Source organism: Falco cherrug, chromosome 2 (genome assembly GCF_023634085.1).
Source record: "Falco cherrug isolate bFalChe1 chromosome 2, bFalChe1.pri, whole genome shotgun sequence".
Taxonomy (NCBI): Eukaryota; Metazoa; Chordata; class Aves; order Falconiformes; family Falconidae; genus Falco; species Falco cherrug.
In genome coordinates, this window is record NC_073698.1 from 76,044,960 (window position 1) to 76,058,896 (window position 13,937).

The 13,937-nt window shown below is 45.3% G+C and overlaps 2 protein-coding genes across 6 annotated transcripts in view; one reads left to right on the forward strand and one right to left on the reverse strand.

Moving 5' to 3' along the window:
* The window catches only part of SMIM11 (small integral membrane protein 11), a 35,874-nt gene that overhangs the window by 12,394 nt on the left and 9,543 nt on the right, over positions 1-13,937 (forward strand). Inside the window, exon 6 of one of the 5 annotated variants that reach the window (XM_055702193.1) lies at positions 9,162-13,083. The exons of 2 other annotated variants lie outside the window; for them this stretch is intronic. The gene's annotated coding sequence lies outside the window, so the exon portion shown is untranslated. 2 more of the 5 variants (XM_055702195.1, XM_055702191.1) reach the window with 2 other exon arrangements.
* C2H21orf140 (chromosome 2 C21orf140 homolog) lies at positions 4,669-12,731 on the reverse strand. The gene is given in 5 exon segments (XM_014279436.3): positions 4,669-4,710; positions 4,713-5,258; positions 5,260-5,444; positions 6,209-6,260; positions 12,336-12,731. Coding segments are annotated over 5 exon segments (1,221 nt in total).

Genomic DNA, 13,937 nt, shown 5'->3' on the forward strand with positions numbered 1-13,937 from the left:
AGGGATCAGTAATTCCAGCTGTTTTTTCTTGCTTTTCTCAGCAAAGGCCCTGCAAATGTTCTGTCTTGGGGTAGAGTCCTTCATGATTCTCCTTGATCCCAGCTCTAACCTGCGACGCTCAGCATCACTGCCTACCTGCTGACTGTCAGCGCCCCTGGTTTCAACTCGCCAAAGACAAGCACTGCGGCGAACTCTCATAGCCCCCTTTCCAGCTCCATCATGGGAGAAACCAGTAGGCAGTTGAAACAAACCTTACTTGTTTCAGCCCTCACCAGTTCTTCCAGTCTTTGCAAAGGTGCTTCTGAAGGTGCACCAACTTGTGGCATACTCTCCGTATTTATTAACTATGTACTAATCTCAGCCTTCAAGTCTAGTGAGGAGCTGATGGGCCTCATATGAAGGAGTTGACTACCCTGTGACAGTCTTGTGTTTAATATGCTCCTGATCACATGGAGAACGAACAAATATACAACCCACGTGGGTGTTTGGAGACAGGTGAAATTTCTAAAACCTGTGTTTCCCCCCTGGACATGTGCCAAAAGCTAGTTTCATATAGGCTGTCTGTAATTGACTACCTGGTTTAAGGACTTGGAGGTGGCTGGATGTTTACACACAACCCATGTCACTCCAGTTTGGCTTTGGCTTTTGAAGCTGTTTTTTTTTAGCTGCTGGAGCAAGCCCAGCATATCATGTAGGCTCAGCTGGACCTTGATTGGCATGTGTGTACCAATCTGGGGATAATCAGAGCACCAGCTAGCTCTTCTCCAGCTGATAACAGAAATACCTGGTAGCTGCGGGAACAGTTATCCCCATAGCAATGGACTCCTCATATGTTCCTGCAGAAAAAAATTGTTTAGGCACAAATAAGTGATTAGGCGTATATTCACATTTATCTCCATATGGCATCAATTTCTCCCTCTTTGAATCTGATGAGAGCGCTACTGAAAATGCCTGTGTGTACCAGCATCAAAGACTGCCTCACCGCAAGATGTTTCCAGTCTATCCGAAGGCTGTTGAGATGGCTGTCACAGAGCAGAGAATGTATATAGCTGCTTCCTGTTGATCACTAGAAACGCAGCATGGGTGACTGTCCTATTTTATTGGGCTCTTTTTTTCCTGGCCTTCCTCATATCAGTTGGTTTTGTTCTCCAATGCCTCAGCTTCTAATGGCGTGGCACTTTACCAGTCCTATGGCTCTTTTGATTTGCTGTGACTCATATTCCTCTGGCCTAAGCTCAGGCTGATTTCCTGGCTTCCTGTTTCTCACTGATTTGAGGAGGTTTAGACCTGCCAACAAGAGATGCCAGACACTGACAGTTAAGTGCAGTTTAAGTCATATAAATGACTCTGGCCCTTGCATGTATTTGTTTTCTAAAAGGGTTTTCTTTTTTGCATTTTTTACATAGAACATTGTTCCTGTATCCCTCCTCCTTTCCTCTGTGCATTTCTCTCCATACCTTCACCACATGGTTACTGCAGAAGAAAATATCAAGGAACAAGTTCACAGAGACAGTGGCTGGGCTTTGACAATGTTGTTGCCTTTCCACTACCTGGGCAGTCTTCTCCCAGTTCTCAGACACGGCACAAAATGAACCCAGCTCTGCCTGCTCAGTCACAGAAGCTCACACCTGTGTCACATCATTACATCCCTGGCTTGGGCCTCTGTAGGCTCTTGCCCCAAGTGCATTTGTCCTGTCTGTATCCTGGGTTGCAGTGTGCTATTAGGACACAAGACTTGAAAATAAGGAAAAAAACGTGTTGAGCCAATCATTACAGGCCTGCTTCGTGAGCTGGAGGAAAATAAATGTGGGGTTTTTTATGAAGACGAGGCTTGGAAAAGCATTTACAAGTAATTAGTCGATGAGACATCATGAAAATTCAGGTGATTTGCATTCCAGCTAGCTTAGAGCAAAGAGACATCTGTTATAGCTTCTTCATCAACATATGCATTTGCATCTGCCTCTCTTCTTTATGCATAGATACTTTAATCATTTTATTCTAGTGGCGTATTTCAATCACACAGAAAGAGTCATGAGTGGGAGCAAAGAGATTTGCTTTGACATCCTGCAATGGTCAAGTGTACTGAGCCTCTCTACAAGAGCTATTGCTAGCAAACCTTAATAAAATAATAGGTATTTAAAATCCTACCAAGAAGATACTAGACTCATGCATGCTATTTCAAGTGCTCTTGAATAAGGTGCATGCTATTTGGTAATATCCTCCTATTAGCTTGTTTAGTCATATGTTAAAGGAATTGCATGTCATCCTAAATTACCAGTTGAGTCAGAACTGTATGAGCCACAATATTTTTCTTCGTACAAAGAGTTACAACGTTTTGTAGAAAACATGGGTTGTAATTACCCTTATGCAGCAGCAAAGGGGGAGGGAGGAAGAAAGAAGAGGACTCATCTCAGAGGATTTTATATAAAATACCAAAGTTCATTTGATTTCAGACTTGGTTCTTTTTCCTCCCCGCAGGTTTCTGTACACATTAAATAGGACTGAGTAGAAAAGTTTGACCAGCCCTCAGCCTCCCAGAGGGAGGCTGGGAAGAGTAAAGGTGTTTAGTGAGGCTTTCCTGGCCCTTTGCAGGCACAGGATGTTTTCCCTTGCTCTCTGGAAGATGTGGCACCAAACTCTTCCTCTTTCCTCATGCTTGTTTCCAGGAAACCCTTCCCAAAGGCTTCACCCTTGTTTTACCAAAGGATACAAGACAGGAAAGACTGACAAATCCCTGTGACACAAATTACTTCCTCTTGAGACTTCCTCATTGCTAAAATGGATGGAAAGCAGGTGATTCTGTACCTGGTCCCATGGACTCCATTGCAGATTAGGGATGGCAGAAGACACACCCTACCAATGAAGAAGTATTGCAATGTGGCCCTAAACCTGCAGCTGCATAAGCCATGGCAGCAGCGACCAGTAAGGCTGAGCTGCAGTGAGGCAGCAGTCCAGGACTCTGCTCTGTTTAGGTCTGGGCTTGTTCTTCTTTATTGTGAATTCAGAATGCAGCAATGAAGTCATCGGGTTCATGCTCATTTGACTGTGGTGCACTGTTACTTCTCCCCAGTAGTGTAGTCCAGCGTCGCTGGGTGAAGATAAACAGGCATTGGGGTTATGAGGTGTGCATCATTTGTTTCTTAAGAAAACCAGGCTACTGTGCAATTACTGCCTATCCTTGTGGTAAAGCAGCACCAGAACTATTTCTTTCCTTACGCTGATTGCACACCACTTCATATTCTTTGATATTTAGTGGAGCAATTGCTGCTTCAAGCCAATGTGAAATTACATTCGGGGCCATGATACTAGGACAATAGCCCCTCTCCAGTCTCTCCCTTTCCTCCCTGCCCCCTCTTTCCTCCTTGCATTTGAAGCACCTAATTTTCCATTCTCTGCTACATCCATATTTGTCAAAAAAAGAGCAGATGCTTTCACTGATGAATATGAAACTGATAAAAGATGGTTATTTTTCTCTGTATATTCACATCTCAGCTCCAGAGAATTCTATGTGAGGATTCTTCTGAAGGTAGATGAGACTCCCTTTTTTAGATATCTCTCTGCCACACCAAATTACAATGCTCATCTAGTTGGTTTCCACACACAGGAGAAAAACTGCACAGATTTGTCTCAGTGTATGGAAATGTTTTAGTGAACCTGTGAATCATCTCATAACTTACTTCTTTCATGTTTTTATGGTCTTAGTTCTCTTAGAAGTACACAATAAACACATACCCAGTAATGAATAACACAGGGAATGTAAATTGGGAGCCACTTTCAAAAACAAAAAACAACACCAAGAAAGTGTTCAATGAACTTGAAAAAAACTGCTGTTAAAAAATACTACTTTGCATCACTCATAAATAATCTTTTGAATGCAATTATGTGAGAAATCATTATATCGCAGTAATCAATGTCATGGATAAAGAAAATCTCCAATGATGAGTGCCATATTTTATCCTGAGAAACTGAACTCTTCATGCTAAAGCCTGAACCAACTACTAATTGTTAGGCTTCAGAAAGGAACTTCCCTTTTAGAAAGATTTCTTTTACCTGTCACAGAAATGTTTATCGCAGACCACTTTGGAAGCAAGGTACTCGGTGTAGTGAACTGCTGAGCTGATGGGAAAGCTGCATTAAATTATTCAGAGGTCTGAATCTTTTTCAGAAAATCTGAATATTCTTTAGGTCATGAATTCTAGTGTCAGTCATGGTCCAGCATATTACTTGCTCAGAGGCAGATCTCCCATTGGGGTTAAAGACAGGGTTGACCTACCAAATTCATTTTGCAGCCCAGTCTTTCTTGAAATTAAGAACATTTACATCTGAGGCATGGTCTTACAACTCCCGTAACAGAGGAATATGTGCAGAAAGGTGGCTGAACTGGATCTTAGGCATGCTTTGGTCCATTTTTGTGAAAAGGCAAATTAATTGTCCTTTCCCAGGGCAAGCATAATGCATATCAACCTACTAATGGAATACACTTAATCTACACTAAATACACTAAAATGTATTTAGATTTGGATTTAGAATTCTCTCTTTTACAAGCGCTGTTGACATGGGGTTTTAGGTTTATACCCTTTGAAAGAAATGGCTCAGCAGGACTGCAGCAGGGTAATTCATTCAACACCAACCAAAACACATCTGAAGCCTGACTGCAGGAAGAACTGTTTAAGAAAGTGTGTCAAGATAGTAGTTATCCCATCTCTTCACTCAGTTTTAATCGCTACCTTCCATTTGTTTGGGGTCATCTTCTCTATTCCTTTAACGATCAAGTCACTGAATAGGATACACCTAAAGGAGTGGGTCCTCTGAACAGACCTCAGGGCAAAGTCCTTCCTGTTTTTTATAATAAACCATTTCAAAGAAGACCAGGTGACATTCATGGGATAGAGATAGTTGTAAGATGAAGACACAACCAGAAGCTTATGGCCATGGGCTCTAGCAACTTAAGGGTGACACTCAATGCTGCCCACGTAGACCACTTGTGGGACTGGCAGCAGAGTTCCTGTCTCCAGCTCCTTGTCTTCTTTTGCCCACACACACATCAGCTGCCTTTTATCCCTTGTCACAATTACACACTTCCCACAGGATGTGGTCAGAGATTCACACAACTCCTGAAAGATACCATTCTGCTGGTGGATGGGCAGCTCATCTCTTAATAAAAGTTTTTACCGGAGGCAGGGCACCCACACTTGGCAACTGCCAGTGTGAACAAGTGTCCATACTGACCAGCACAGGCTGGCCTCCTCAGCTATTTTTTTCTCCTGTTATAAGACTTTCTGGAATATCTGCTTCCCCTAAAAAAACAGTCCTGAAACCATTGAGCTGCAGTGTCCTCAAAGCTCTCAAATACAGCAGGCACTGCCTTTTTGAAATAGCATCAAAGCAAACCCTGTGAATTATATGCCTGAGGAGCAGATTTGCGAAGTGCTGTATGTTGCTGTCTCAAGGCTCATGAAGGATGTTCACAGAGCTTGCAATGTGCCCGTTGCCCTGGCATTACTCTGCAGTGTCACACCCAACCAGCATCAGCACCAGCAGGAGCTTCCAAGTGGCTGATCAGAAGGCACCTTGGAAAGCAATAGCCCCATCAGGCTGGGTACGCTGCAGCTGTGCAGCTAGCAGCTTCTGGCATCAGGACCTTGCTCGTCTTGAACATTGTGGTTCCTCCTCTCACAGCACTGGGTGGGTGCTTGGGCCCTGTGTACGTGTGTGGGCCAGTCACGCACTGCCAAAAGGAGCCCAGAGGGATGGAGATGCGGATGAAGGAGCTGCTCAGAGTCAGCACGGAGAGTGAGCCACACCAGAGCATTGAGACCAGTGGTAGGAACCATTCCCTCCCTCCTTGGCAAGCATGCGGCCTCATGGAAGATGCAGCCTTAAAATTCTGACAGGTGGAGGAGGGGACTGAACCCTGGGTGTCTTGTTATGGGGGGCAGGAGGACCTCTGGACCCCCACATGAGCCTCCTGATGGGCAGGTTCAGTCCCAGCAGCATTGCGAGGTGCTGCCTGGTGCCTAACAGCACAGCAGCCTGTGCAAGGTCCACCATGCTCAGCCTGCCCAGCTTCAGGCCTTAGAGAGGGAAGAAGTGAGTGATACCTCAGACATCGCTTCAGGGTGAATTATTTTTAGGAATGATTTGGTTTCTAGAGACCTCATAAGTTCCTGCTTTGTGCAGTCACTTCTCTATTTTGTGCTGGCTGTACCGACGAACCGCTGAGGCACCCGCATTGAGCCTGACACCAGCACCATTACACTCTACAAGGGTGAGCAACACCATTAGGGGGAGAAAGGAAAATTTCTCGTGTGCTGTTATGTGAACACACAGGCTGAAGTGAAGGTCAGAGCAGAAGGCTGGACAGGTACCATCCTGCTGCCACGGCAAATCAAACAGGGGCACAGGAGCACATGGCCAAGTGAGGGCTGCGGCTGCCCTGGGAGAAGGGAACATTCAGGGGAAGGGGTGTGGGTGTGTGCACACACTGAGGGCAGCAAGTGTTTGGCTGGGCAAGGTTGTGGAGCAGAAGCAGTGAAAACTATTTTGACTTATCTGGTTTCTTACCTGTCCCTCCTCCTCACTGCAAATGCGCACACAGAATTTTACCGCAGGAGCAAGCTTGTCAGAGCAAGACTGTAAAACTGCTCACACTTAGCTGTACCTCCAAGGCTGGGAGTGAACACTGGCAGCAGTATCAGTTGGGCTGAACAGCACAAACATGTCAGTCTTTGATTACAGCATGCATTTCCTTGCCCACCTCTGAATCTGAGACCCCCCCACAGTCCATGTCATCCCCTCTGGAAGAGGTTTCTTTCCCCCTAACAGAGTGGGAAACTCTGAAGCCAAAAAATGTCTGAAGATGAATATGGCCAGTGGGGTCTAACTCAGCTGTCTGAATGCTCGCCTTAGCAAGGCTAAGGCAAATAAGTGACGGGGCACATCATGTTAGTAGCATCACATGGAGAGCAGAAGTCTGAAATTTTGATATAGAAAGGGTATACCCCCAGAAAGAAGCCCATATAGTTCGTTATCCAGGTGCAAAATGGTGGGAGATTCAGACTGCACATATCAAGAAAAATCCTTAAATATGCAGTACGTATTCATATGAAATTACATAATATTGATTCATCTCTGTTGGCATTTCACACTGCGATACACCTTTCTCTTCTAGTGTTAGCTTTTGTCCTTAATAAATGTATGCCAGGAGCATAACCTGACATGAGTAGTCCTACTGGAGTTATTGGGTGCTTATTAGTTTTGAAAAGTGCATGTGTTTAAAGGCCTGGTCAGGGTCTGAGGTCCCTTTGAACCCTGTTCAAAAACACAGTCCTCTTCTGAACTGGACCACGCGTGTAGGTACCGCAGGGACTGCCCAGGAAAATTAGGCTTGATGCTCCTCAGTTTGAGCCCCCTATAGTGAACCGTCCTGAAACCAGCTCTGTATCACTCCAGGCTTTTGCGGTTTTGCAGCATCAAGGCAAATACCGAATGATGAAGAAAGCCTGCTGCTGCAGGCTGAGCGCTTGTCTGTGCTTTCATGTGCCCATGAAGGGGCTTAGCAAGGTGGATGAAGGAGGTGCAAACCAGTCTTTCCACTTGCAAGGCCTTAAGGCACAGGCAAGGTCTGTTGCTGTATTGTGATGCTGTCTCAGAAGGACAGGGTGATGCTCTTATGCTGTCAGGTGGCGTCAATGTGCCTGCGTCTCTGGCTGGCCCTGGCTTCTTCAACCCCCATGAATTTATCTGAGCCTAAGTGCTTATGAAAATACCAGTTATAAAGCAGCTGATATGTAGTGAGATGGGAGGGATGGACTGCTTTCATGTCCTTGTCAGAGAAACCATATGAGTGGATCCTCCTATGTTCCATTCATAGATCTGTGACATAAAACCACCTGATAACCTGCTTTAAAAACAATTATTCATGGTCCCAGCGACTCAATTTAAAAAACTTGGGCAGCAGACATAAAGTGCTGTTCTGAGACACAAAAATAAGTATTTTGTTTCCTCTGCTACCTTTAGTTTGCTGTGTTACTTGTTGCCTCTTTTCCCTTCCACCTTATGTCTACATAGCCAGTGAGGACTTGGGGTAGGGACCTTTCCTTCTTCTGTAATTTTAGACTTCTGACATTCCCTAGCAAGGCCACACAATGCAAAATCTCTGGGCATAGCCCCTGCCCCACAAGTGCATTTGGGATTTGGGAAAAGCTCTCTTATCCTTCAGCCACTGCACCGGAGTCTTCTGCTCTCACCCTGCTGCCCTACCAGCAAGACCTGCCTCCGGCAGTAAGGCAGTGCCCTGAAGGTTGGGGTTTGGGCATCAGCACTGGGGCCACCCCTCTTCCTCCACCACCCCCAGCACATGCAGCATGCACCCAGCACCCCATGCCCAGGGCACCGGCCGTGGGGTACCTGCATCCTGGGTGTCTGCCGGTGTGGGAGGGTGGGCTCAGTAGCATGTGAAGTATTTCACAGGGATGCCCAGGCTCAGCCACCTCCTGCTCCCCCTAGGAAGGAGGTGGGAGGCCTGGCCCTGTCTGCTGCCAGCTCCTCCATCACTGCCTGGGCACACATGTGAGGGCTGAGCAGTGACACACCATACCTGGCACGCTCCCCCCCCAAAAGCACTTTTTTGGTGCTTCACTGAATTCCATTGTACCACCTAGCTAAATAACAAATTTACCAATTACCCATGAACAAAGTCCCTATTAATGATAATTAGGATACCAATTATCAATTACATACCGATTACCCACTTCAGTAGTAATTATGTTATTAGGTTACCAGTCAGCACATTCTATAGGCAAGGTAAAAATCATCACAAACCCTTTATTTTAAAATGCCAAATAAAAACATAATGAAATACAGAACATAATGAAATACACATAAACAGTAGTCATGATGTTAGGCAAACAGTGGATGTTTCTACTGCTGTATTATATTACATGTAGCAGCCAAAATTAAGTTGCTAATTTTGAAATTTAACTTCTTTTTTTAATCTAAATGTTTTGTAAGTTTGAATTTTGTTTTTCCAAAACCAACACTTCAGAACATTATTCTATAGGGAATTTGGTTCTCTTCCAGTCATACATGGAGTGACAAAAAATAGGATTCCTTTTCTAACAAATACCGTACCCAATTAAGATATCTATTTTCCCTCCTAGTTGCCTGATGGAAGTCCTGAACACTAACTGAAGTCCCATGCCAAAGTAGTATTTCTGGTGTCAGACAAGGCTCCCCAAAAGTGTGTAATTTTAACTCTCGATCTGTGATGGAACCAGTAAGAGAAGCACTTGCCAAAATCAAAAATGGCCTCAGGATGGAAACAGAAAAAGTTGGAAAGTTCAGAAAATAAATAAAAAGCAAGCCCTAAACTTCTCAGAACAGAGCTAGTACAACTGTTGGCAGTTTCCCGCAAAGACTGGTGAGACACCTTGTGAAAACTGATGAAATTTGGGTTCCAGCATTAGGGACGCTGCCAAGGTTGAGCTTATCAGCCTTCCTCTTGGTGGCATCGCACCATGGCTTCTGCCTAAGCACGGCCACTATTTCAGGTGGAAATACTTGGCCATCTATTCCTGGACTCTGTAGGAACAGAGTATCCTTAGGAGCTGAAGCTTTTTATCGGATGTGGTTGAAACTATGTACACATATATACGTCTTGCTGAGGTGGGGAAGGTAAAACAAAAGGAAAAGCTTCAAGGTCGAGGTGGCATAGAGCTGCTGGGTGTGCCTGGGTCTGGGAAGGGGACAGAGCCATTATGTCTGTTACTTGAGCGGTCGAGGTCTGGGTTTGGCTCTCGATACAGGGTGTAGAGCCCCTGCTGCACGGTGAGCACAGGGAGAGGGAGGGCTCCCCTCGCCCCCACCACAGACTGCCCACAAAAGCTGATTACCTGTCAGGCTGTGAGCAGGAATGGGCTCATCCCCAAGGGGACACCGAAGGCGATATCAGTAGACTTCTGTCATACATCAGCAGTGAATTGGTTTCCAGCAGCTCAGTTTGCAAGGAGGCAGAGAGCACTTCCCGCAGCTGTGGGGTTCACTCTCCAGCCTGGCGCTTCCCTTGCATCAGCCTGTTAGAAAAAGCTGCAGCCGCTGCTGCGGGAGGTGGAATTTCACTGCACACTAATGTGACTGATGGACGTCTAAAACCTGTATCTGACACTCTCAATGGAAAGAGAGATTTGACCCTGCTTCCTGGTGCTGTTGCATGACTGGAAAAAATGATAAACTGGGTTTGCAGAGCAGGAGGAATTGTTGCTACTGCTAGAAGTCAGGCTGAAGTCTCCTCTCAGTGCTGGCGCTGGGCAGAAATTGATCCTTCTTCTGAACGGATAGCGATACTCACTGCCTTCTGGAAAACAGCCACACTGGGTAGAAGGAAAAAAACCTGAAACTGTAAATGTTTTTTCTACCTTCAAAACACCTCTTATTTTTCAGATATGAATAGCTGAGCTGCAGCAATGGGAGCATGGTTACCGAGTACAGTCAGGAGCAGTGAGCATAAATAGTGGATCCTGGCTCAAACTGAGCAGTTAATAAACCAGACACGTTCATGAAGCCAAAGGCAATGGGGTCCAAAACTAACTTGACTGCCTAATTGGCCTCTGCTGGAGACGGTGTCTGGGGAATATGCACCTGTCCAAAAAAGGAGACGTCTGTGTTGGAAAGCTGAATCTCTGGAATTCAGAGAAGTGGGGAAAGCCAAGAAGGTGGTGTGGATTTCATCTTGGCTATCAGCTGGAAGTATTAGCCTTGGAACATGTCTTACCAGATCAGGCTCTGGAAACTCCCTTTAAGGATATGGCCCACATGAAGTAAATCATTTCCAGGCAGTTGACTTGGACCAGCAGTGTCAAAATCCCATAACAATAACACTATATCATGCCAGAAAAAGATACATTAAAAAAAAAGAGAGAAAGAAATTGCAGCAAGAAAACGTGAAGCTACAGATAGAGCAAAAAACTGTTTAAGAAAAGTCAGGAAATAATGTTTCCTAGGTACAAAATTGTTGAGAACTTTTTTCCTATCAGTAACATAAAGCAAATACACAAAGCAACATAAAGGAGGCTGAAGGGAACCACAACAACCACCCCACGGACATACAATTTTGTAGGATTTCATAGGGTTTTTGCCTTAAAATTCTTGGAGTATCTGCATCACTGGTTTCCAATCATTTTGATTTGCAGACTCCAGAGCTTTTTCCAATGAATTTGTGGACCAAATATAGCAAGCTGAAGCCCACTGCCAGCGTTTGCTTGTCCACAGCTGCCCATCCTGGACCCCTGTATGCCCAGGCTCCACAGGACATGGATTGAACACCCTTGAGCCACGTGGTGGGCAAAGCTCTTCTTGTGTCTGCTGAGGCTTGGTGGCCTGCAAAAGACACCCTAAAACTACCGTGACAGCCTTCTGCTTACTGCGTACCACCCGAAGAAGCAGCAGGGGATGAGGACTCAATGGGATTTCACAGTGAGGGGGTTAGCACTAAACACTGAACGAATTTGTTGGGGGTTATTGACACAACGGTGGCACAACCCTGAGGGCTACAGCTGTGGCTTGTCAGCCTTGATATTGTCCAGGTGGGCGCTGGAAGGGACCCTGGAGAGACGTCAAGATGTCTTTGCCCTCCTTATTGTCTTGGGCTTTGGTAAAGGGCTGACATGCAGGAAGAGAGCTGCTGAGAAATGCATGACCACTGTCAAAAACCCGCTGCAGACCAAGCCTGCCAAGCGAGCAAACAAGTCCAAGTCTGACATGTGCCTCCAGACCCTTGGAATAACCTTCCTTCCAGAAATGCCAGACATGGGTCAGCTTGCCTCCACCTCCAGGTGTCTGACATGGCAGTGAGGGTGGATGCAGAGGCTCCAGCCGCTGTGTCTGCTTGCAGAGTGCACACCCAATGGGCTCACTGGCAGCTCCGAGCCCCCCATAAATAAATGAATAAATAACAACAGCAAACAGGCACACCAACAGTGCGCCAGCGGGAATCGTACTGGCCCTTCTTGAAGCAACAGCATGCAAAGGAAGGCCTTCTGTTCTCCCGAGAGGCAAGCCATGAAAGCACATGATAGGATGAAACAGCCATGAAAGAGCTAGGCCAGCAAGGATTTGATTTCCAGCGTCTTCACCAAAGGCCTGGGGCTGAAAGAACATGGGCTGCACTTGGGTACCTTCACAGCTGCACGTGGGAAGCTTGCACAAGAGCGGTCTGCATCTGTCCTGGCACAGCTCCTCATTTCTTGCTTTCATGAAGGAAAAATATCCCTGTTTAGGCTCCGTATGCACAACAGAATTATAATAAAAAGAAACCAATTTCACACATTCCTTAGTACTGCATCTGTGCTCAGCACCTCAGACCCAGGATTGGTTTTGCCATCCTGCTTTTGCAGCTCCAGTAAGGCAGTGCTGTTGATAATAATGAAAGTGTCTTTGCTTTCCTTTCTTGGAAGCTCCACAATGCTTCTGTGAGGGTTAAGCTTCCCAGAATAGAGATAGTCAATGTAGTTTTCAGGCTTGCTGGAAACAATATTGCTGAGCATCATGACAAAGAGTAGAAAGCCGAAAAACCCAACGATGATGAGGATATAAAACGAGGCCATTATCTCCTCTTGCATCTCCAAGGCTGGGTTGCTGAAATTATTGAACCGAAGGGTCTTCTTTTGTCCCACAAACATGTGGAGTAAATTTGGCATGACCAAACTGCTGTTCGTGTGGTTGCTCAAAGCCATCTTGCGCTGCCACTCCGGCTGCAAAAGCTAAGCAAAACAAAAGAATCAACTTAGCTGGTTAATGCACACCTGTCCTTTCACATTGTCTAGCTCAGGTCCTTCACACTGTTTCCTCTCCTCTGCTGTGTAGCTGACTGCACTCAGCCATCCTCTAGCCGCATGTGTTGCATGCAAAGAGCCACGGTGAAAGTCGGTAGCAAGTTAGCACAAGAACTTGGAGAATCAAAAGCCGTTGCTCTCTGCTTGAAAGATGTGTGTGTACACGCATGGGCACGTACTACTCCCTTAGGCTGACTTTGTTTTGCTGGTGACGTAGCATCAAAATCAGGACACGGGAATAACGCTGCCAATTCCAGCAACTATCTCAATGGAAAAAGGATGACTCGTTCCTAGGTACCAGTATAATTCAAACAATAACACCGCTAAGGGGACAGGAGAACAATACCGGTATTATAGCCCTAGCTCCTGAGTGGAAGGGCTGTTCGCACTAAATCATCCACAGTAAAACCTGCTGAATTGAAAAAGAGCTGTGGGAAGGAACTAAATGAATACAAACTGATGTAAGTGTGTTATCTTGCTGAGAAGGAAACATGGAGGGAGAAATTATTTTCTGCCAATTTATGTTTCTTGAGGTTGTCTTTTTTTTATGAGCTTTTTTCAAAGTAATTTTTAGCACAAGAGAAACTTAAATCATTGCCTCTAAGCAAACCACAAGATCCTTCCATTCTGAAAAATCTCAAGATAAAAAGTTTTGACTCCATCTCCCAATCCCACATCTGAAAAATAAGCTTTTTCTTTTGCCAGTGACAATTTTCCAATTTTGATACAAATCTATGTATAATTTTTGGGTCTCTGAAATCCCCTTCTCTGGGAAGTGTGTGGTAATCTTAGAAAAGCTTTGTGGAAAACTGCCCGTGAGGTCTTGCTCAGCTGTAAATAGAAGCCAAGAATTTCATCCCAAACATGCAACTTTTGCTGATTTAAAGTCATTCACTTTCCTCGTTGCAGTTTTCCTTGCTTTTCAGCCAGTACTGATTAACTTGTGTAGCTCTCCTGTTGCAAAGGGTCTGTACAAACTGAGACTGCAGCCCCACGTATTGCAACAAGAGCTCTGGTGATACACAATACCTGAGGATTTGACCACTCCCTTAGGTCTCATACAAGAAACCATTTAAAGAGTTAGATATGAATAACAGGATAAAAAGC